Below are 25,683 nucleotides of genomic sequence, written 5' to 3'. Positions count from 1 at the left end.
ATCCACTGGTTCACTCCCCAAGTGGCTGCAATGGCCAGAGCTGAGCTGATCCGAAGTCAGGAGCCAGCAGCTTCCTCTAGCTCTCCCAAGTTGGTGGAGTCTTAAGTCCCTGGGCCACTCTCTACTGCCTTCCTAGGTCACAGGCAGGGAGATGAAAGGGAAGTGGAACAGCCAGGGCGTGAACTGGTGCCCACATGGATCCTGGGGCATGCAAGGTGAGGACCCTACCCACTAGACTATCGCACCGGGCCCTTAAGCTACTTTCTGAGTTGAAGACATGCCTTTACTCAGCCCTGGCCTTGGATGTACCCCAGCTCACAAACATGCAGAGACTCAAGGAGCAAGCAAAGGTAACAAGGAATAGGGGGGTTACACTTTCCTCCCACTGCTGCACCTCCTCACGACACTCAACAACACCTGGCCATCATGTCAGTTCCAAACAGACTGAGTCCCTAAGGTGGGCCTGGAGATCGCCCCGCTGCCGCTCATTCAGTGAGGGATCTGTCTGCACAGCAGTTGCTGGTGAAGCTTCAAGCGCACGTAGGATGCCTGGTTTGCCTTTGCTTAAACTCTAGATTGGAGAGAGTTCATCAGTCCGTTCCCTTAAACCGAGTATCCTGTGGCAGAAATCACTAGGGTTTCCGTTTCTGGTTGAAAGCAGGCGACTGAGGGATCGCTTCTGATGAGTCGAACGGCTGCCTGAGTCACATCCCTTAAGGCTGTGGGTTGCATTTTTTGTTGATCATAAAAAGAACATGATTCTTAACTCACTTTACAAACCACACCACCTAAATCACCTCTTATGCAGTGACAGAAATAACAATACCCATTTTTTGTGTAACAAAATGATGTGCACAACATCTGGTTAAACCATCCACACATTTTGCTTGGTGTGTAGCAGGTACCTGACAACAACAAACAGCAGCTACTGTGTTGTGGGAGTCTGCGCATCGGGCCAATGAGGCGAAGGAGACAGACCTTCCCTGGAGGTACTTACTGTGTCTCAGCCCCAAGCAGCATCTCCACCTTCTCGTTGGCATGGTTGCTAAGCACTGTGAGAGTGAACAGGTGACTCGTGGAGCTCTGTCTTGAGTACAGCATGGTGGAACTGCTCTTCCCTGGAGAAGAATTAGGCTCTTCATTGTCACAGGATTCCACCAACAGCTGATCTCTTAGGGAGTAATCGTTGACGTTGTAACTTTCTTCGCTATTCAGGAAGGGGAAAGAACACGTTAGTCGTTCAGTAGAGAGGATTTCAGTTTTTGTGGGGGAGAAAGTGGCAGCGGCTAGAAAAGGAGCACAGAACAACTTTAAAATATAGATTGGAATCTGTTGGTTATGAGTTAATCTAACCTCCATCGATTAAACCTGTTCATTGCTATTTTCATTTATTTAGCATAGTAGAACTGCACTGCAGGTACAAAAGCAATTTCAAAGAGTGGGAAACCATCTGTTTCATGAGGGATCATCTTGGAACTGTTGTTACAAGTGAGATGAGCATGCATCCTGACAGTGTCTACATGGGTAGACACACCTGAACCCCACCGCTGCTCTGGGCTTGAGGGCCTCCCCCATCCCTGAAGGACCACGCAGAAGAGGAAAGAACACACCACTCCCTAAGCTACACCAAGTCTTTTCAAATCACCTCCTGTAAAACCCAGCCCTAACAACCGTTAAGCAAGCTAGTTCCTAACAAGTCATTGATCTTATCTTTTCCCCCATCTTTATCATGTCTTCTGGTTCACACATATCTCATTACCTGGCTCAGATTTTTGTATGCTTAATTATAACCATTTCCTACATACATGTTCATCTTTTTGGTTGTACCTGGCAAATCCCAGACCTGGTTAGATGCAGCTCTCTCTCCTTGTAGCTTGTAGCTATGCATGGAAGAGCTCTATAAGTAACTTTAAATAAATGAATAAATATGTGACAAAATTTTAATGTATTTTGGAAACTTCAGATACCTTGTTTTAAACCTTATTTAACAATAAATTCAAATGTATGGGTTCAGGGGAGCTAAGAGGACAGAAAAATCCTAATCCCAGTCATACACAAGTAGGAATTTCAGAACCAGCTACCTTGTTCAAGATTTTGTGTTACTTGTTTTATCCCATGTTGCAAACCTGCCCCTGCCACTCTTTGTAACTCTTATTTCCAAAATTTGATTTCCCAAGGTTCTACCATTACAAAACGCAAACAGCTATCAATAAACAGCAAACCATTACCTTCGCTTGTTACCAGGATAATAAACTGTATTATTGGAAAATTAATAGAACAAAAAATTTCCAAACCTCTCCTAAGACTATGTAACATCCACACCCAGGGTATAAATTGCTTTTCATACACAAAGTGAAATTTATTAAAGCACACATGGTATTTATACAAGGAGGAAGCAGAGTAATACACTTCATAAACAAATACGGTTATGTCTTTAAGAGACCATGTTTACTAGAAACAAAGAGGTCATTTTTTTAGCAGAGTATAAAAAGGTTGATAATGTGTAGACAACTCAGAAATGCACTTAATAACACAGAACTCAGAAGGAAAACAAACATTTTTAAAACTAAGTATCAAAACAACATAAAAAACAAACATTTTAAAAACTAAGTATCAAAACAACAGAAAAAGATGATTCAGGATTTTTTCTTACTGTCCTCTCTCAGTACCTTCCAATTATTCTCTTTCTTTCTCTCTCTCTGTAGGATTTATTTTTATTGGAAAGTCAGATTTACAGAGGGAAGGAGAGGCAGAAACATCTTCCTTTTGCTGGTTCACTCCCCAAGTGGCTGCAGCAGGCTAGAGCTGAGCTGATCCCAAGCCAGGAGCCCAGAGCCTCTCCCAGGTCTCTCATGTGGATGCAGGATCCCAAGGCTTTGGACTGTCCTCAATTGCTGTTGTAGGCCACAAGCAGGGAGCTGGATGGGAAGTGGAGCAGTTGGGACACGAACCGGCGCCCATATGATCCTTGGTGCGTCCAAGGTGAGGAATTAGCCATTGAACCATCGCACCACGCCCAGTTACTCTTCTTTTTGTTTGTTTAAAAAAAAAAAAAACTATCTATTTCACTTGGAAAGTCAGAGTTATAGAGAGTGAGACAGAGAGGTCTTCCTTCTGTTGCTTCACTGTCCTAAAGGCAGCAGTGACCAGAGCTGAGCTGGTCTGAACTCAGGAGCCAGGAGCTTCTTCCCAGTCTCCAACACGGGGCCAGGGTCCCAAGGACTTGGGCCCCTGTCTGCTTTTCCAGGCTATAGGTATGGAATAGGACTGGGAAGTGGAACAGCCAGTACACAAACTGGCACAAGGACGCTGGCAGAAGGAGAAATCAAAGAGATCTAACATTTTAAACACGGGGTTCATGCAGGTCTCTAAATAATGTTTAGATACCACAGGTATTTCCAAAGACATGCATACGCTACGTCATAGTCTAATGATTCCAGTTCCTAGGAGTCTTCTGCATAACGCAGCTTCCCCCATTCTATCATCCCTGACAGAATTCAAGAAAAGCATTCATAAGAACCTGAATAAATTAGTGTAAATAAGCTATGTAAGTTCTTCCCCACTCATTCTCTTAATTTTCAGGGTTTACATTTCCCTGAGTGCTTGCTTCAATACAACTTAAGGTAGCCAGTATGTTTCATTAAGGCAGTATGTCTTTTAGAAGCAACCAGAAAGGATAGTTCGTTAGCCATTTTCTTAAGCAACACCAGCTGCGATGCTCTTGACGAGGGCGCAGGTGGCCGCTGGCCCCAGTCGGTGGCCGCTGGCCCCGGTCGGTGGCCGCTGGCCCCGGTCGGTGGCCGCTGCTCTTTCCCAGGTCCAGCTCAGGCGATCACCCGTGGCCGTCTTGCTCCCGCGCGTCCCCCCTGTGTATCCATTCCCACACATCTATGAAGCCTCTTCATTTCATCAGGAAACGTTCCCACATCCCAAGCTTCCGCTTCCGAAACAGGGCAGTCATTATTTTCTCTAAGCCAGTACACTTCTGCACCACAAAATGAATCATATGGTTGTTTACATTCCATTCCCGTCGCTTTTAGTGACTCCGTTGAGCAGTAGTGAGGTAAATTGATGATTTATTGCTGTCAGCTCCCATTCAAACCCAAAGGAATAAAAACTGCAGATTATCTCACTCTGGGGCCCGTGCCTCCCCCTCCCAAATACACCCTCAAACAGACTATCTCATGATAATCATGAATGCTTTCCCACAGGAATCTTTTGGAAGCTAAATGAGACTCGTTCTTCCCATGTCTGGCCATCTCTCTCATCCTGACCTGGAAGCCTAACACGGTATTAAAATACGTGCTGGAGGAGGAGGAGGGAGAGGACGGCTCAGGGAGCGACTCACGACCCGTTCGCCTTGGCCCTGCTCCCCGACACCCAGCGAGGACAGGCTAACCTGGCGGGGAACTCGCCTCCTTCCTGATAGGAATCAGACTTCCCCGTGTTTGTCTCCATCACTTAATAAACACATGGCTTACATAGTCTCTGGAACAATTTGGATCGTGGAATTAGGAAGTTAAATTGCTCAGAAAAGGGCAAATGGGAAAACCACCTTTCTTTGCGTGGAGAAGTTTACACGGAGACTTCCTTTAATTGTGTTATATGTGCTCCAAGTTTCCCAGCTGCGCATCAGGGCGGCCTGCTTCGCGCGAGCAGCAGCTCCTGTCAGACGCAGCAATCCAGCCAAATCTAAAGAAGCCTGCTCCCTAAGTGAGAACGACTGTGGGTCTCCCTGAAGAAGCCCACTTCGAGTCCTGGTAACCTTTGTTGTGACATATTTTTGTTCTTTTCTCACATAAGGAAAATGTTTCAGTAAAGAACAGGATGTGAAGGGAAACACGTATCCCAAGCATTTTCCCCCTCTGGAAGACATTATTTAACATTACGCAGCTCAGGGCTGACGTGGTGGCACAACAGGCCAATCCTTTGCCTGCCCTATTGACGCTGGCATCTCATATGGGCTGGTCCGTGTTCCAGCTGCCATTTCTAATCCAGCTCTCTGCTTATGGCCTGAAAGTGGGGCACTACAAGAAGTCTTTGGGACCCTGAAACCACATGGGAGACACAGAAGCAGCTCCTCGCTGCTGGCTGCAGATCAGCTCAGCTCCGGCTGTTGCAGCCATTTGGGGAGCGAAGCAACGATGGAAACATCTTTCTCTCTCCAATAAAAACAAATGTCTTTAAAAATATGTTAAGCAGCTCTATTAATGATCAGTTCTATTATGTGCAAGATAAGCCAGGGGCAGAAAAACTGTTGCATGGTCAACAGTGGCTTAAAACATTACTACGGAGTACTTTCACTTTCTATCCCATAATTCCTATAAAAGTTGGAACTTCTCATACTAGACATATATTTATTGCTTTCACAGAAGGAAAACAGTTAAGAACTGCATGTGATCTCCATCTATTTTTAAAAGACCAGTACTGCACATATTCATATGCAAGAGTAGTAAGCATAGGAAAAACGGGCTGCCCAGCCCAGGGGTCACCCTGGGAGGGGGACGAAGATAATCTGTAATATTTTCAACGATCCTTTGTTTCTCACAAGGGGAGAAATGCAGGCATGGATGGTTCGGCCTGGAGGAAGACACCAGTCAAGGGTCCCTTGACTCACACCATGGCGTGCTTGCCTTCGGTACCTGGCTCGAGCTCCAGGCTCCAGCTTCCTGATAACGCACGCCCAGAAGCAGCAGGGATGCCTCCACTGATCAGGTTCCTGACACCTGTGTGGGAGACCTGGCCTGAATCCCAGTTCCCGGCATCAGCCTCAACCAGGGGGCGACTGTGGACACTGGGAGAGCGAACTGGTGGAAGGGAACTCTCCTTTAAAAGTTTGTATTTGTGGGCCCAGCGCATTAGCCTAGTGCCTGAAGTCTCCACCTTGAATGCACCAAGATCATATATGGGTGCAGTGGTTCTAATCCCAGTGGCCCCACTTCCCATCCAGCTCCCTGCTTGTGGCCTGGAAAAGCGGTCAGGGATGGCCCAAAGCCTTGGGACCCTGCACCCACGTGGGAGACCCGGAAGAAGCTCCTGGCTCCTGGCTTTGGATTGGCTCAGCTTTAGCTGTTGCGGTCACTTGGGGAGTGAATCAGCAGACAGAAGATCTTCCTCTCTGTCTCTCCTCATCTCTGTATATCGAATTTCCGATAAAAATAAATAAATATTTAAAGAGAGAGAGAGAGAGTGATAGGCTAGATCCTTTTGTTGGGCATAAACCCACAGGGCCTACCTCTGTGAAGGAGGTGCTTTGAAACCTGCATAAACCTTGGCGAATCGCCACCTTCCCACCTTAACCTTTGGGAGCAGTCTCCTTGGGTGCTTAATAAAGAACAGAGCTGGGACACAGAGGAGCCGATCGGGTGGAGCCTACAGAGTGGCAAGTGAAGTGGTGAGAGAGGGCCACAGGAAGAGAGGATGTTTCCCACAGCCCACTGCCCTCAGCCCTAACACCTGCATCATGCTGATCCCTCTTACACAGCCCAAAGTTGACACAAAGTGGGGGCTGGCCGCATGGCTCAACCGGCTAATCCTAACTGGATACAAACCAACCCAAGCAACACTTGCAATTCTCCCCTTTGTAAAAGAGTTAAAAGTAAAGAGAAGATGCTATTAACATTTATCCACAGCAAAACACTACATACATTGGAAACAGATTCTCACGACAGTGACATTTGTTTCGCATCCGTTCAGTATCTCCCCTTGCAAAGGCTTCAAGAATATCTACATGGCCTTCCTATCTTGAGAGGACCTGTATTAGAACCTGTTGTGCCAAGACAAATGTCTCCCGAGTGAGCAGCTGCCTGTCTTTTCTCAGACCGTGTGTTTCCAGGCCACTGAAATGGGTCCCAAGGTCACCACAGCCTGCCAGAAGCCACCAAATCCGACAGCTTCACCGTTCTCACTGGACAGAATCCGGCCATGTAGAGCGATTGGTGATATCCTGAAACTCCATCTTCGTCATCCCCAGCCTTCTCTGAAACGTGTAAGTCCTGCTTCTTTGAGGTCATTCTCTCAGACCTCACTTTTCTCTTAGGGGCAGCTGGGGAGGGGGGTATGGCTCTGGCGTTCTCCCAGGAGTGCTGATCCACGGGTTTGTATGAGATCAAAGGACATTCTTGTTATTTTCTGCTGAAACGTGCATGATTTCAACTCGTTTCCCTTCCCCTCCTAAAACATAATTTCTAAATCTATGCTGGATTGTGTGCTTAACTGGAATAAAAACACATACAACGTCAGGATACACTTAAATAGCAGAACGACTGACATATGACTGATTATGAAGGAATACACTATTGTAAGGACACAGGGGAAGCCAGGTGGAGAGGTGGGGGACTGCGCGCGGGGGAGCAGGGACATTCCAGAGCCTACGGAACTGTCCCATAAAATAATAAAATAAATAATTCAGTGTACTGAGAAATACACACTAGTGAGGCACCGCTGGGATGGAGGCGTTGGGCTTTGCTGAAGTTCATTTCAAGAGGATGAAATTCTTGCCCTGATTGAGGTTGGAGTCAGTTTTAAACCGTGGTGTTAGAATTATACCAACAAGTCCTAAGTGGAGCGAGTCCTAATTTTAAAGTAGTGAAGACAGCATAGCAGGTCAGAGTGCGCGGTGTGGGCGGAATGTCTGTCACTCACACCAACCTATGCTTCATGAACTGAGCAGCTTCACATTTCTCACCTGTATAATGAGGATAATAGCACCGAACCCCTGGGGTTACTGTGAGGATTAAACAAGATAACACACTCATTATCTCTTTGTGTATAAAGCTCTTATACTCATGCCCACATTACTGTAAATACCCAGTAAATGTTAGCTATTATTTTTTGTTTTCATAACAGAACACCATACTTTTATATTGCCTAACATTTTGTTAGAGTTGGTAATTATCTGTGCTTTGCAAATGGGCAAGTAGACCAAGCACAATTAAAGCTAACCATGTCAAGAAATCCATAAGCTGCCAAGAGCACAGACCAGCCAAAGGAAGCACAGCATCTGTAAAGAAACTGATTTCAAACACTCATGTTCAATCCCGCAAAAATCATTCAGAGGCTTAACCAACACGTCACACGCTTCTGACCTGATTGTGAAGCGCAGAACAAAGATTAAAGGCACAGACCACACGTGTAAGAGAGACCTGCTGTGTTCACGGACACCAGGACAAGAAAACTCCCATCCCTGACTCCAGCAATGAACAAATTCCACAGTCCAGCATCTTTTGGGATGCCCGTGGGAGTACCAGATCCATTATCCTTGAAACAAGAGGAAGTGGGCCGCACGAGGCCTGCAGTACCTCGCTGAGCTTGCTGCCTGGGACAACCTGGACGTACACAGTTGTACAAAGCAAGCAGGCAACTTTTTTTTTTTTATTGGAAAATCAGATATACAGAAAGGAGGAGAGACAGAGAGGAAGATCTTCTATTCACTGATTCACTCCCCAAGCGGCCACAACGGCCAAAGCTGAGCCAATCCAAAGCCAGGAGCCTCTTCCAGGTCTCCCATGTGGATACAAGGTCCCAAGACCTTGGGCCATCCTCCACTGCTTTTCCAGGCCACAAGCAGGGAGCTGGATGGGAAGCAGGACTGCCGGGATTAGAACCAGTGCCCATATGGGATCTCAACATAAGCAAGGTGAGAATTTTAGCTGCTAGACTACTGTGCCAGGCCCAAGCAGGCAAATTCTCAACAAGCGGAACACCAAATTACAGGAGCATCTCCACAGCTCAGTTCAGGATCACCAACCAATTCCTCCAATAAAAAGGCAAAAGCAAAACAAAACAAAACAAAACAAAAAGACCCTCACTCCACTCTGTTTTCTTTTTTCAAAAAAGATTTATTTATTTATATTGGAAAGACAGATATACAGAGACAAGGAGAGAAGAGAAAAAGATATTCCACTGGTTCATTCCCCAAGTGGCACAATAGCTGGAGCTGAACCAATCCAAGGGCAGGAGTCAGGAGCCGGGAGTTTCTGCCAGGTTTCCCACACAGGTGCAGGACCACAAGGCTTTGGGCTGCCCTCGACTGCTTTCCTAGGCCATAAGTAGGGAGCTAGATGGGAAGTGGAGCAATGGGAACATGAACTGGTGCCCATACGGGATCCTGGCACAGGCAAGGTAAGGCAAGGATTTAGCCACTAGGCTACTGAACTGGGCCCGCTCCACTCTTCAACTGCGATGTTACAGTCCTTCCTAATCAGTGGTGAAGGATATTTCAAGAATATCTTGGCTGCAATAATGTACACATGATTCCCACCAATTTATAAAAGAACAGACATAGAGCAATAGTTATCCTCCATCACTCCTTTGATGTCTGACATGTTGGTTAAGGAAGGAATAGCACAGCAGTAACAAGTTTAGCCTCAAGCTCGCCTTGTTTCAGGGGCCCTAGCTCTAGCTTGGTCTTCAGAATAGGCCACAGCCTTCAGGTTTGTGGAAAGGGCATCAAGGTTTTGAACCAGGAATGGGCATCGTGGTCTAGTGGGTTAAATTGCCACTTACCACCAGCATACAATATGGGCACCAGTTGAAACTGTAGTTTCCTGCTGACGCTCCATGAAAAGCAATGGCATATGGTCCAAATGCTTGTGCCCCTGCAGCCAAGCAGGGAGAGCAGGATGGAGTTACAGGCGCCTGAACGCTACCTGGCCCAGCCCCAGCTACCGAGGCCATGTAGGGAATGAACCAGCAGACGGAAGCTCTTCCTCCTCTCCTTCCTCTGCCCCCGCCCTACTCTCTTCCCCGTGTCTCTTTCTTCCTTCTGGTCAACTCTGATTTTCAAATAAATAAATATATCATTTTAAAAAAAGTTTGAGCCAATTTTAAAACAATAAAATAACCGAGAAGTAGATTTGATGTAAAGCAAGATCTTTAGAGAAACACAATGTAACAATGGTAGTGATGACAGCGTAGCAGTCAGCCAGCAGAGCTCCTCGCTGTGGATTAACTGAATGTTCACCAGCACTCCTGGTGTCAAGGACATTATCACTGCCCCTCTACCAACAAGAAGTCTCAGCACCTCCGGGATCAGGAAGAACACGCACAAGGCCGAGCGACCAAGACTTGCGCTCAGTCCTGTCTGACCCAGGTATCTAGGCTGCGCCTCTCAGCACTGACACCTTTGGCTCTGCCAGGCATCACCAATCCTCCATCGGAAGAATCGAGGGCGCAGGGACCAGCAGAAGAAAACCAAAGCCCAGCTCTCTGCTCTTCTGCCCAAGCTCACCACTTTGAACTTGCGCCACAATGGCCAGACAAAACGAAGTTTTACATTCTGAGACTGAAACATCCTTGAAGCAGAATCTTAATTTCTTCCCTTTGCCTAAGATACTTTTTTTAAACATATCTTATTTTGTTTTATGTTATAGTTCCATAGGTTCTGGGGTTGCCCGGGCCCTTCCCCAAGGTCCCTCCTCCCCTCCCACCACCTCGACATTGATTTCCTTTCTAGTTTTACGACGGATGCTCTTCATGGACAGTCACAAGTCCATCGTGGTGTTGTTGAAGTGCTTCCTGACAATGTAGGCATGGCCATTGTGAGGGGTCCATGCTCTGACTGTTAGGACAGTTTGGGTTCTTTCACTGGGAGTCTATCTCTGGCCTGTGTACATAGAGATCTACGGCACTTTGTCTTCATATGTGAACATATCAGTCTGTGCTACACTTCCATTATCCATCTGCTAACCTACAGAATCAGGGCGTACAGTCCACATCGGGGTAAAAATAGTAAGTTTCCATCAATGTGAAGTTAACAACCATGCTACTAAAATAAAAATGCATCACAAGAGAGGTAAAAACAGGAATCAAAAACCTTCTTGTAGGAATAGATGCCAGTGAGTGACTCTGGTGGTGCTGGAGGAATTCCAGTCAGTCTACGGCCATACCGCCCTGAATGCACCCGATCTCGTGTAAGATATCAATTCCCAAGGAAGGAGTTTACTCTGCAGATAAAGCACATGTCAGGTAACTGCAGCTATCTTAAAATGAGCCCAAGGTAGGCCATGACCCTTTGAGGAGAGTTGCACGGCCTGAAGCAACTGGGCATTCAGACTACTTGGAAAATGCAAGTTCTAAGACAATGACCTCATGTTCATGACGTCAGAGTACAGACAATCATATATATACATATATATATAAAATCTAACTTTTAATGAGTCTAACGTGTCACAGAGCAAAGTTATGTAAATATATACAATATTTATGGAACCAGGCATTAGGAAGTGGAAATGTACTGCCTTAATGTCTTTAGGGAGGAAATGTTATGAGAGGGAAACTCTTCCCCAGACTCTGAGGCTAGACTAGCTGAAGTCACAGAAAACTTGCAAAAACAGCATGGTACTGGCTATAATGTTCTCTTACCTCCAAGCCAAGCTAGATAAATACCCCACAAAAACTTTCTCAAATTAAAAAGATGTGCCTTTCTAGACCACTTTGCCTCATATTTTAAGGTGAGGGTAAAGGTAAAAACATTCTAAAAAACTTCAGAAGGAAAGAAGACAAGAAACCGGGCCTTAGGAATCAGACACAGAACCCGGCTTGGTGCGACCTTGAGACGTTATCTCTGCAGCAGCATCTTTGTCTGTAAAATGGAAAGCCTGCATGTGAAGTGACAGGATTCAGCAATAGCAACTTGTGAGCGCTTGGCCCTCTGCAGTTGTTCGGTGCCGCAGGTTCTGACCGCTACTGCCACTGTTAGCACCGCCGAGCTGACTACAGGGAGTATCTACAGAAATCACTCCTGGATGATCCGAGGGCAGAGGACGGGGGAGGAGGATGAAAAACCAAAGGAGGACATGACTTCATTCACTGTCTCAGAGAACAAAGCTAGACCAGGTTACAGCAACGGCAGGTATCAAGCCCAAGGTCCACAGTAGGCCTCACTCCCTGCACACTGTAACCGTGCGAAGAGTACGCCAGGCCTGGAGGGAGGACCACGGCTCCCCAGGGACACTCCTGGATTCGCAGCCATGTCACTACCACTGCCTCCCATCACCTGGCTTGCCTTTTAAGTTAATATCTCTACCCCTTTTATCCTGAAGGCAAGGTGCTGGCTGACAGTTTCCTATGGCTTTTCCTGTTTTCAAACCACTCACATGTGTTAACATGTGTGCTGCGGAGCACAGCGTTAGCACTTAGAGCTCCAACTACCCATTATCTCACAGACTGCCCTCCTCTCCGCCTTCCCTAGCCCTCAAGCACCCACGTGTTGAGCCCCAAGGAAGCATCTGGGCCAAACAAAACACTCAGTTCTTGCATTTCTCCTTGCCAACTGCTCACTCTCCCAGTTTTCCTTACCGTAAGAAGTCTTCCATCCAAGAATGAACAAGAAGATGAAGTGAAAGAAGTCTTGTGGGAACTGTCTGGGAAAGGTTTTCCTCTGCCCATACAACGGGAAAGCCAGCTGGGGGAAGCCCTCCGTGGCAGCCTCTTTTCCCAGCCCATGTCTCCCTCCAGTGTCTGTGAAGGTGAAGGCCCAAACCCGGAGGTGCCATCTGTAAAACAAGACCTCAGACCTGGGCATGAGAGCTGAGGCCAGAATCCAGTGAGCCTGCAGAAGAGGGAATGGCTGGTCATGAGTGACTCTGGCGCCAGGACGCCCACCGTATCTTCAGGTGTCAGGACAGAAGTAAACATCTTTGTTGTCTGAGCGGCTCTGATTTGGGAATTTCGTTACTTGCAACCAAAAGCTTGCCCTGGAAATCCAACAATGGATCTCCCTAGAGGGAGCAGAGTATGAAGCAGAGCTACCCAAAATCAGCTGATGCTTTGGTTTTTATTTTGAGGATTAATGTGTGTGTGGCTGTTGTTGGCGGGCGGGGGGGGGGGGGGGTGAAGAGGCAGAAAAAATTCATCATTCTTAACTTTCCAGTAGGTTTAACTTTTGTATGAGTACACTTATTCACAGCTAAAAACATCAGTTAATACAATAATACAAAACAAAAAGGGAATATAATGCCAAAATGATATGTACTTTAAATATAAGCAAGAATGAAACAGATTTTAGCCTGCAGGTAGAAAGTGAGGAAGTCTGCCCACCGAGTATTCTTTCAAATGGTCTATAGTCAGTCACTCCCATGATTAGCCCACGTTAATACCAACATTTTAAAAACGATCTAGTGTGAGTTGGGAATGTGGCCATGTGCTGAAAACACCAAGATATCCAGACAGGCATGGACACTGAGCCCCGCAGGCCACAGAAGGAAGGTCGGGGCCCTGGGACCGTACAGAGGAGGTACCGACCCCTTCGCGAGAACCAGATATCCCTCAATGGATGTGGGAATTCAGCCCTGCCCAAAGGATGAGATGGATGTTGCTGAGAAATGTTGATACTGCTCACTCTGTGACAACTGGATATAGCAGCTGCAGAGAGGAAAACTTTACTTTAGCTTCAGAAAAACAGAGGAAGATAATTGTTAACCTATGTAGGCCTTAAGTGCAGTTTTTGCATTTCAAAACAAAGAGGCGATAATATTTACACCATAAGTCTGTATATGTAGCTGCATTCTATAATTAGGTAATTATAGTAAGGTAATGGGCACAAATTGGTTATTCATGTGTCTTTGAGTGCAACCTGACAATTACTTTTATAATATTATTATTATTACTGAATGAGATCTGCTAAGATCGACACACATCTTCATGTTCTGCAGCAGAGCTGGTCTTGTATGTCATCGCTCGAGTACGGTGGTTCCTATCTGCGGGTGATTTACCCCACGGTCACTAGGCAATGTCTGCGGACATCCCTGGTTGTCACCACGGAGAGAGGCATCACTAGGAAACAGTGGGTAGAGGCTAGAAATACTGCAGAAACATCTGACCATGCACAAGAAATTCCACGTCCACCCCCAGCAAAGAATCTACAGCCCCAAACACTAAGGCTCTGAAATCTCGCTCATGCGCAGCTAACATCCAGGCAAAGCTGCAAAAACCCAAGAAATTGCCTTCTCATCCAGAGCAACAGAAAGAAACTCACATCCTTTTGAAATCTGGTGGAACAGACTACTAACAAAATGACTCGCAAGCTGGGTCCGGCGCAGCAGTTTAGTGGCTAAAATCCTTGCCTTGCCCATGCTGGGATCCCATACAGATGCCGGTTCTAATCCCAGCAGCTCCACTTCCCATCCAGCTCCCTGCTTGTGGCCTGGGAAAGCAGTTGAGGACGGCCCAAAGCCTTGGATCCCTGCACCCGCATGGGAGACCCAGAAGAGGCTCCAGGCTCCCTGGCTCAGATTTGGCTGTTGTGGCCACTTGGGGAGTGAATCATGGGATGGAAAATCTTCCTTTCTGTCTCTCCTCTCTGTATATCTGACATTCCAATAAAAAATATATATGCATATATATATACATTTTTTAAAATGACTCACAAGCTGCCTCACTAATGAAATTTTTAAGCTTTTAATATTCTTAAAAAATAAGGAAAAAATTATTGCGTTCAAAAACTGTCCAACCCCCCCTTGGAAAACATGAGCATAATAATACATACACCACAAAGTTAGGGAGGCCAGACTTCCTAACATCCCAGGCCACACGCTAAGCCTGAACTAGCTGGCAGCCGGAACGGGAGGAGGATGGCCGGTCCTCCCCAGCTACCTCTCCCAGTGGCCAGGGAGCGTCCCTGAAGCTGAGGATCCCTGGACCGTCAACAGCTAAGCTCCTTGAGCAAATCAAGGCATTGCAATTAGGCAGAAGGTGTTGGCAGAGTCCCGGGGAGCTGGCTCGGGTCACTCTTTATCTCTACCTTGCAGTCAAGCCAAATCACTGCCTTGCACACAGCTTCTCAATCAGCTCGCAGCTGCCTCAGGCAAGCGAGGCATTTGCAGTTGCCTCCTGGAAGCCCTTGTCATGTAAACAGGGCGAGCACACTGTGGCTATTTACCGCAGCCTGTTTACCGAGCCTCTGTGGTCTGCCGTCACCCTCCCGGTGTACTGAGGTTACAAACACAATTGCTGGCTTCCAGAACTGTCCCTCAGTTATGGCGCCCTAGAGATAGGACAAACCCTTGGGCAAAGTCAGCAGCTTGCCCCTGGAGCTGTCTATCTCGGGCTTTCTTGTATTAGTATGAGCTCAGATATATCCAAGCAAGCACATGTTGCCTAGTTAGGAGAACAACATTAACTCTAATGGCACAGCCACCAGTGAAGGAAGCAGCAGAGACCCCAATGCCAACTGTCAAGTCTCTCCTTATGGAGTAGTTCTCGGCAAGTTCAAGAATAAACGTTGCACTATATTGACTTAAACGCCCAACATTTTCATCAAGTTATCAAAACCATTTGACTCAACACAAGATTTATGTTTAAAATTGGCTTGGTACTGTCAATGTATATTTTATCATATAAATCAAAAGTGTAGTTAAACCCTTTGTTCCATCAAGACAGAACAAATATTTCAACAGCTGGAAAATGTTAAAAGTCAAGGGATCTGGTATCTAAAGAGGCAAATAAAATCACTCTTTCCCGAAAACAAAGTATCTTAAAGAAAGCCAAGGAAATATGCTTATTGGAAACTTCCAAAACATAAAAATCCAAAAATTACAATTCATCTTTGATCTTTATTTGTAAAATACACTTACCTACTGGAGCTGCTTGAACTACCTTAGGTAAGAGAAATACCTTCTCCTTGGAGCTATGAAAACACTATTTGCTAAGCATGAAAAACAATTATCAGCATCTTTACATATTTATTATAGTCAGAGTATGGCTTTTCAGGGTAGATTTACACAGTTGCCATTCAGCTAGACAGCCAAGCACCTGAAATATGTCCTACTATGATCACGTTAAAAGCAGTAAAACAAAGTTCAATCTCTATGTCAATTCAGTTTAAATCATGAAGCCACAAAATCATCGACTCAAGGAACCATTTAAACAAGTATTTCATAAGAAACTGTGGCATTTATTCTGTATTTTCATAGGGTCTGTGCTTTTTCACCTTGACTAGACTGTACCCCATGACCTACCCCTATTCTTCCTCTATGCTACAAATTCAGCCCATGACTGTTTCCACTATGTGTGGAATTACACACCACAGATTCATGTGTCACTCGGACATATTGGAGGAAAAATGGAATATATTTGTAGGACCAACAGGAACATGTTTTATAATCCTGCACAAACTGGATAGATTTAACGAAGAACGCTCCTTTGCAGAAAGGCAGCGCTGAAGGGTGGGTGTGTGTGAGTGTGTGTGTGTGTTCGCGTGCACGTACGCATGCATGTGAGCACATGCACACACATGCATTTGTGCAAGAGAACAGATACTGCAAAGCAAAGGCCTCTGCAATATTCCTCCTGGATGTCTTTCAGAGCTGGTCATAGCAAACCCCTTTCCAGTTACAGGGGAATTTTTCAGACTAACAATAATTTAGGAGCCATGAATTTTAGGCTCAATTACAAGGAGCACTGCGGTTGCCCCAGAGCCGGTTCTCAACTGCACCTGTTTCACAGAGAGGTTCTAGGACACAAGACTGAACAACAGTGAAGAGAAGAGTACTGCTGCTCCACAGATGTCATGAGAATGGAATGATGCAGAGGCGCAAGATGCCTCCAATAGTGTCCCTGCACACGGGGACAGCTCAACAGAGGCGGGCTCGAATTACGATGCTGCTAGTGCGTCAAGTCTTAACTGCATGTGTCATGAAAAGAAAATGAAGCACCGATGTAACTATTATTCACTGAGCGGAAACTACACATCCGCTATTTCCAGCTCCTGAAGGCTGCACAGCCTAGCACGCACCGAATCACCGCACCGACAGAGCCAGGACATACTGCCAGCTGTGCAATACACGGGCTTACCTCTTCTTCTTGGTGATGATGAGCACGTCGTTAAAGAGGAAGAAGTAGACCTGCTGTCTGGATGTCCTCTTGGAGAAGAGCACCGTGTCCTCCACATAGGCTGTCAACTCGCCGCGCTTCACCAACCACCGGGAAGAGGAGACTAAAGGAAAAGGCTGAGAAAGAAAAGACAGAGAGAAAAACTCGGTGCCCAAAGCCCAATTAAAGACTCTTTAAAAGCGAGTGATGTATACATGATGGCATGCGCCACTACTTCACAGATGAAAATTGCAAAATATAATTAGAACTGTACAGATCGCCCTCCAAGACAAAACGAAATGGAACGACTGATTCTACAGGTGAAAATGTTAACTTGCCAACACAAAGTTAAAATCCAATGAGGAACTATTATTGGATCAATCAAAAAGTATGAGCTTCCATTAGCTGTCAGCTGGAAAGGAAGATTGAAACAGAACGGCCCCATAGTGAAATCTGTCTGTGCTAAGTGCAATGGTTTTTAATATTTCAAATCAGAATCAATGAATACAGGAAAAATGCTTCAGTTAACAAGAAACTTAAAATCTACATTCTCTTTATGAACTAAGAAGTTCATTTTCAAGAGACAAACATGCTCCACAGGCTTATGTTTTGTCTAATAACTATCTACTTATTTTTCAGAACACCTGTTCCTCTGTTCATGAAAGCTTTCCTTGTGTAAACAAGATAGCATCCTCTCTAAAAACATATCACTTTCTGACCACCAGAGCTCTTCTACAGTAACCTGCCATCATCTTGCAGAAAAGTCTGTATCCAAGGAATCATATACTACCTTTTTCTTCTTCTGTCTTACACAGGCCAACTGGAAATCTCTCAAAACCACTGAATAATCCGTACCCTTCAGAGCTTTTTCTTTGAAATTTACCAGAAGTAGTTACTGCCAAAAAAAAATTTAATTTAAAAACAATCTCCATAAAATAGAAAAAGTTCTTGGATGCACAAAACAGTGAATGTAGTAATGTGGCACACTCAAATGTCATCATTTTCAGGGAAGAGTGATTAAAAATAGCTGAAGGAAATTGAAGATATTAGCAAGGAAATGAAAAAAGTTAGGAAAGGATTTCATTTAAAAAAAAAACACTTTGTATGAAGCTTGCACATCATTTATGTACTATTATCCTGAAGATACAAAATGTAAGACAAATAATGAGGGCTACTTCCAAACTTTTAATCACTGGCTATTACAGCAGATCACGGAGTTTCCAGTCCCCTAAAAGTCAAATTAGCTAGCCCACAGCGACAGCCGAGGCCCAAAGGGTCCCATCCAATGACCAGCGGATAATCACGCGACCATCAGCACAAAGGAGACCACCACAGTCCATGTGTCAGCTTTAGTCTCCCAAGGGGCTGTAATGACCTGGACCCCAGGGCAATCTTGCTATTCTGAACGGCCCTACAGGACAAAGCAAGGGTGGCCTCATGGTTCTATTCCAGTGGACAACCTATACTACGTTTTTAGGAGATGAAAAATAAGAGCTTTATTTTATTTTGTTGTTTTGAAAAGACATTAACTCTGTGAACTCCTCATACTCCCCCAGACAAAACGAAATTTTGACACAAACCCTTCACATTGGCAGTGTCTTTCATTTTCTTTGCTTCTCTTGTAAACAAAAATTTGATGGGATCGATGGTTTCTATTTCAGAATTCGTTAGAGAATTTAACTAATTCAGACCGATTTTCTTAAAGAAGAGCCCATTAAAAATAAGCAAGTGAAAAGAACTTAGAACAACTGTCTAGTTGTTCACTCCTCCGGTAATGAAATGCTAAGCCAGATGTGAACCCAAAATTAGAAAGGAAACCCCAGCATCTTAACAGTACTAACATAATGTGTATGGGGCCAGCACTGTGGCACGAAGACACTGCTTGTGATGGTGACATCCCACTCGGGGGTACTAGCTTGGTCCTGGCTGCTGTTTCTAGGTTAGTTTCTAAACAGCAGAAGATGGTTGAGGTGTTTGTGTCCTTGCCGCCCATGTGGGAGATCAAGATGGACCTGCTTGCCTCCAATTCTGGCCTAGCCCATTTGGAGAGAGAACCAGGGGACAGAAGATCTTCTGCCTTCCTATTTTTTTTTCTATTGTTCTACCTTTCAAATAAATACATCAATCTTTTAAAAACATAACAATGTCTACTTTTCTTCTGTTATTGTAATCCTGTACAATTAGCCACCTCAGCATAAAATATAACCAATTTTATGGAACAGCAAACAAGGAAGACCTGATAAACAGAAAATGATCTTTTTAATAAATTGACATAAAATATCCATAGTAAGGGGTTCATTGTTTCACCACTTCCAAGTGCATCTATAATTCAAGGTTTTAATTACATTCACAATGATGTACCAGCAATCACTAACTCTAGAATACTTTCATTAACTCCCTACTTCTCTTCCACGCACCTGCCAAAGAGTAATCTGCTTCCTAACATGGTGGATTTGCCTATAATGGACATTTCACAAACGTGGATTAAACACTGTGATCGCAGGGTCTACTTTCTTTCACTCATTGTAACATTTCCAACATTCAACTACATTGCAGCACAAAACAGAATGTTCTCCTTTTCATAGCCACATATTATTTCACTGTCAATGGATTCTCCACACTTTGCTTATCAATTCATTCAATGATTTATTTCTCAGTTTTTGTTGTTGTCGTTTCTTTTTGGCTGTTAGGAACAACACTGCCTTGAAGATTCTTGTAAGAAGTTTGTTTGAACATCTCTTTACAGTTCTCTTGGGTAAATACCTAAAAGTGGAACTGCTAGTTATATGGAAATTCTGCGTTTAACTTTTTGAAAAACTGCCAAACTGTACTCTACAGCATTTAAAATGTGTAACACATTAGAGTTCTTTTGCTTGTTACATGTCGGATGTCTATTCCACGAGATCCCAGATCATTAGCCAGTGAGTACATTCACCAACAACAGCTCACTTTTCAATGCATCAAGGACTAATTTTAGAACCTTCAACTTCTCCGCAAGGCCAAACATTCCATTTTAAGACAAGAGCTAGGGCCTGATATTGTAGCACATCATGTTAAACCTCTGCCTAGCTATGATGCTGGCATCCCATAATGGTGTCAGTTCAAGTCCCAGCGGCTTCACTTCCAATTAAGCTCTCTGCTAATTAGCCTGGGAAAGCAATGAGTGTTTGGGCCTCTGTGCACACAGTGGGAGAAACAGATGGGATCCTATGCTCCTGGCTCCAGGGTGGTCCAGCCGGCTGTTGCGGCCATTTAGGGGAATAAACCAACGGATGAAAGATTTCTTTCTATCTCTCCCTCTCTGTATAACTCCACCTTTCAAACAAATAAATATATAAATATTTTTTTAAAAGACAAAAATAGTCCTTCCCAATTCTATTAACGAAACTTCTAGAAAAAGAAGGCTGGGCTCCTGGGATAAACTGGTCTCTGGTTTCTGATCTCTGCACAGTGATCGGCTGGTTCTCTTGGACCCTTGCTTCTTTCCTCCCATCTCAGGTGATGAGCATGGCTCCAGCTAACACCCGATTCCATGCTTCCACCCCAGTGTTCTTGTTCTTTCTCCTGCTCCCCTTTCTGCAACCTACAGAATGTTCTAAAGACCATTCACTAAAAATGATCTCTCAGTTTAGTGCCTCTCCCACTTGCTATCACTGGCCTGTCCGGTTTCTAGTTACCTCCTGAAAGAAAAGTCTGACGTTCTTAAACATTTTCACGCCTTACTCACTCTTCAACAGGCATGCACGCCATTCCCTGAAACTCTTACAATGTCTCTGAACCTTGCCATTGCTTGCTTACTATGATCAGGTCAGTCCTGTATCTTTAACATCTCTTAATTGAATCATCACAATAACCTCATAAGGGCAAGTATTCTTGTCAGATCCATTTTGCAGTCCAGAAAACCAAGACATGCATATTTAGGTAATGCCCCTGATTGTACCGACACTCCATGTGGCAGTTACTCCTGCAAATCAGGCAGCCAACTCCAGGTCCATGACGATTTCCCAAGAACCACTGTCTGAGACACATCCCTGCCTCACTTTCATTAATGCTGTTCAGCGCATGTCCCCCACAGTTAATGACTGCTACAAAGAGAGACAGACAGACACTTTCCAAATGTCTCTAACAGTCATAGCTGAGCTAGGAGCCAGGAGCTGGGAACTCTTCATGGGTCTCCCACATGGGTGAAAGGGCCCCTTCCACTAAGTCATCACTTTGTATCCACATCGGCAAAACTGAGAATTGTTCCCACAGTTGGGATTCGGTCCCGGAGACTCGATTGTGGGATGTGGGAGTCCCGTATTGAACACCAAGGCCAAGTGCCCTTCCCAGCATTTTTTCTTTTCATGACTTCTGAATTTGTAACACATTAGAAAAGCCTTTCTTTCCTACAGTGCTGAAGCTAGCATTACTAAATGCACATCTAACTTGTCCCTTTCATGCTTAGAACTCTGCGATGTCCCAAATGATCTTGCCCAGCTCTTCCTTTCGGTAGGTCCATGGAGCCTCTGTAGGAAAAGAGCTGCATTTTCCAGCGAATGTTTATGGTTACCACAGCATCATAAAGTTGAAACGCCGGAAGTCAATCATTGTTCACCCAGGAACCATCTGCACTGTAACAGCTACAGGCTTTCAAGCTCTTTGATGTTCTGTCTGGCAGACAGTAAGCTCCCCGAGAGCAGCACTCTTGTCTCTGTTTCCCTACTATCTTCCACAAACAAAGTTGTTGTTGGGTGTATATACCTGGACAAATCAGCTAACCTGTGTTTAAAACTCTAGCTTTTCATCTTAAAAATCAATTGAACAAAAGTGCCCCCTGTTATCCAAAAAGTTATATAAGGTCCTAAGATTTTATGAGCATTTCTATTTAGTACTAGTTAGTGCTTCCATGCAGTATGAATTAGGTGGGCCACGGTAAATCCGTGCTTAGAATACTTTCCTTCAGGCTTGTAAATATTTTAATCACTGAAGCAAAAGAGAATAGACAGAATTCAGAAACGAAGAACTGATGTTGATCACTTATTTTTAGGATCCTTTAGGGTAATTTTTCAGTTAAAAATTAATTTGGGTTTCCAGAGAACAGACTTTTTAAAGAAATCTTAAATGATTGATGTTCAATGAAAGAGGAAAAAATCCATTAGAGACTTATCAAATTTAAAAAGGAAAATAGGATTTTTTTTCTCATTTTGAAAAGATCTATTTATTTGGAAACTGGACTTGCAGGAAGAAAGGGACAGGATGAGAGGAAGAGAACATCCGTTGGTCCATTTGCTGTCGACCACAGTGGCAGGGCTGGGCCAGGCAGGGTGCAGCACCCAGGGGCTTCAGCTGGTCTCCCACACGGGTGAGGGCCCCAGGACTTAGGCCAGTAGCAAGGAGCGGGACAGGAAGTGGAACAGCTGAGACTTGAACTCAGTGAGATGGAGATGTCACAGTTAGAGACTTTACCCACTACATCACAATGTCAGCCCCGGAAATCATTCATTTCTTATTTTAAAAAGAGTAGATAAAAACGAATTTTGTTATCAGAATTCTGAAGTTTCTAAATTTCTAAATTCAGAACATAGAAAGCACCACATGATGCTTTCTAAAGTATTGGAAATGAATGAGAAACAGGAATGTACTTCTTTGTAACAGTCAAGAGAAAGCTGTGCTTTAAAACGGCTATAGATGTCCATTGAGGGCACTAGAACTATAAAATGAGTGCATGTGAGCACACACATGTATATTGCTTTCAGGACTAACCATCATCTTTCATGTTGTGGATCAAGTCTATGAATCTCAATTATTATTATATGCAGGATGCTGAGACAGAAGTTTGTGCTGACATTTAAGCAAGGGCACCTGGGTCTGACCTTATTGTCACTGCATGAGTGACTCTCTGGGTCTCCCTTCTGTTACTTATAAGATGCAACAGGGTAGCAATTCTGTATCTGTTGCCCTCAAACTAGGCGACATAGCAGAAAGCCCGTTCTCCGCAGAATGCCATGCCATGATGATGACTAAGCCCCACTGCATGAGTTAGAAACACTTTTAATCAGAAAAAAAGAAATGAGGGCCAGTCACCTTCAGTGTTCCATTGCATTTCCATGTCACCAGGTGAAACAGGGTCAGTCATGAACACGCACATCCGTTAAGATCTCAGCAGCGAGCCATGACTCAGATGTTCTGTAATTGTAATTTTTCTTTTCATCCTGTCATCTGCTGAGGAACAGCGCCAGGCATACAGTGACAGGCAACACACATTCAAAAGGTAGCTATGGGAGAAACACACACTTGGAAGGAATCTTCCCACTGGAGCCAGGGGTGCATCTCATGCGAGCGCCAGCTGCACTGCTCTCTGCTCCGCTTCAGATCCAGCTCCCTGCCATGGTGCCTGGGAAAAGCAGCAGCAAGTGGCTCAAACAGCCGGGGCCTGCCTCCCACTAGAGAGAGCAGGAGAGCTCTGGGCTGCTGGCTCTGGCAGGCACAGCTTTGGATTTGCAGCTCCGTGCAGAGAGAATCAGCCAATAGAAGTTCTCTGTGTCTCTGTTTTTCTCTCTGTCTCTCCATCTCTTTCTGTAACTCTGCCTTTCAAAAAACAAATAATTCTTTTAAAAAATATGTCATTTAATAATCTATATTCGTTAACAAACAAACAAAAAAGAACACCCCAGACCAGCTCACAGAGTATCACTTCCATGGGACATTCTGGAAGTAGTGAGGAAATCTTTCAACTACAAAAACAGTTTATCTTTTTTCCCCATGTTTGGTGTTTTAGAGGAGAGACATGTCTATCTAAGTTAACACCCAACTTCTTGGCCTGGAGAAAAGTCACTTGGAATGACCTCCGGCATATGCTATTCCCTCTGCCAGCTTCCGAATGCATGGCCCTTCCTTACACAGCTCCCCACTCTCTTCTTCTAAGAGTTTGTAACAACAATGAGCATAGACATAAGGGTACCTTAATTTTGAATTCCAGCTGGGAGTTAATTGTGTACATCATCTCGGTCCTTTCCATCTTCCGGGCGCCTTCATTGCACAGTCGGACCAACTGGGAATAGAGAATGATCGGGAAGGTTAAGAGACCATGCTCAAATGCAGCTCTCCACAGGAAATAATTAGCCCCGGGAGGCCCCACTTCTGACAGTTAAAGAGCTCACAGTTTACCCAGTTGGAGCATTGTACTCGGAAGTGTAGTGGTTGAGATGTGAAGACAAAGGGTAGGAAAGGACCTGGACGTTTTTACAAACACATCCTCTGTGGGCTCTTACCGCGACACACATGAATAGCCGCCTGCACAGTACATGCGTGGCGTCTCTGTCCACACCTACTCCTTGCCTCTGCCTCCTGCACAGTACGTGTGCGGCGGCTCTGTCCACCCCTACTCCTTGCCTCTGCCCTTCTTGCCTTTACCCAAGGAAGAACTCACCTAACCTCAGGACAGGACACACCACTCTGCTTGCACCCAGATCAGAGCAGCCGGAGGCGGACTACCACATGCCAATTCTAAGCAGGGCATTATGTGCACAATATGGCAATAGGGAACAGAAAAGCCTCCTGGCAGAAACCCAAGGGCCCAGCCCCCAATTCTTCAGAATGGCCAAGCTAAGGGACACTCAGATACATGAAAGCCAATGCAGTCATGCACTTGTAATAAGTACCTAGTACACACTTGGTTCATCAATTGAATCAGAGCAAATGTTCTAGCTCCAGTTTCTTGTGCACTGGAGGATCTGGCGGGGAAAAAGTCTGTTGAAGGGTCACTCACCATAAAGACAACTGCAACTGTGAAAAATGACTGGAAATTTGTTTTTAATGGCCCATGTGGTGAGTCAGGAAGCAGGGAAGTAAAGATCACCTCCGCTCTGGCAGTGTGGCCTCTCCTTACACAGCTATGGGGATGAGATCGTAAGGGCCTCACCCCAGAAATGTCACTGGATCGGATCATTTCCCAAGAGTCCCTCACAGACACCATAAATGGATAGTTTTGTCCTTAAACATTAACTTCTTACATTCATCCATTAACCATTAACATAAGGCCTTGAGAAAAAATGCCATTAATACAGGGGATATTGGAGACATTCAAACTAATTTCCAAACCATGGCAATCATTTACTTGGCCCTCAACAGATCTCTGCCCCTGATTGGCACCATAAAACCAAACAGTTGGAAACTCCATAATTCTGTGGCTTTCCTCCCTTTTTCTCCAGCTCCTCTGTCTCTCCTAAACTCAGGCTCAGATCACTTCCCTACCTGGATTACTGGCTTCTGAATTTTTTCCATCACCACTACCTTGCTTATGTATCCTAAAGAGTAACTCGCCCTAAAGAATGAGTTCAGATCTCATTGCCAAAACTCCTCAGCTAAAAACCTGAGAAGGCTTGCACAATCAAGTCTTGGCAAGAACTTTGCAACTGGATCCCGAACCTCCCACTGTGCCAACTTGCACCCTATCTGGCCCAGTGCGTGGTCCAGTGTGGCCTTTGCACTTCTGCATGTCTGTGTGCCTCAGCTTGCCGGCATCTGCCTCTGATCTATCCCACTGACTTCTTCATATCTGGATATCTATTTCCTATTTTCACTTTCAGGACTCGATTTTGTCATTGCTTCGCTAAGACTGGAGAGTAGAAACTGAAATGTTCAAACTTTTAAAACCCAGGGCCCACACAACACCTAACGTAATGAAACACCTAAAACCTGGAAACATGTTCAGAACAAGTCACTTTTAGATTAAGTCCCTCCAAACAAGAATGATTTCTTAATAGTTACCACTCTCCTATTACAAGGGAAAGGTGAACTTATAAAGTTTAGGATATTGTCTGATTCCTTCAGCTTGTAAATTTCAAATCTACTCAGAGAAGATGGTAGCATGCAGCCACGAGGTTAATC

General features: G+C 44.8%; 1 protein-coding gene across 1 annotated transcript in view; it reads right to left on the bottom strand.

The window, feature by feature from the left end:
• The window catches only part of ARHGEF26 (Rho guanine nucleotide exchange factor 26), a 113,829-nt gene that overhangs the window by 11,771 nt on the left and 76,375 nt on the right, over nucleotides 1-25,683 (bottom strand). Inside the window, exons 9-11 of the mRNA XM_004598087.3 lie at nucleotides 23,756-23,845; nucleotides 16,795-16,949; nucleotides 998-1,207 (exon numbers count right to left, since the gene is read on the bottom strand). Coding sequence (XP_004598144.2) covers nucleotides 998-1,207; nucleotides 16,795-16,949; nucleotides 23,756-23,845 — 455 coding nt within the window. The remainder of the gene's footprint in view (nucleotides 1-997; nucleotides 1,208-16,794; nucleotides 16,950-23,755; nucleotides 23,846-25,683) is intronic.

The sequence above is a fragment of the Ochotona princeps genome, chromosome 3 (genome assembly GCF_030435755.1).
Source record: "Ochotona princeps isolate mOchPri1 chromosome 3, mOchPri1.hap1, whole genome shotgun sequence".
Taxonomy (NCBI): domain Eukaryota; kingdom Metazoa; phylum Chordata; class Mammalia; order Lagomorpha; family Ochotonidae; genus Ochotona; species Ochotona princeps.
The sequence above is the reverse complement of the archived record's forward strand: the minus strand, read 5'-3'. Positions and strand labels throughout refer to the sequence as shown.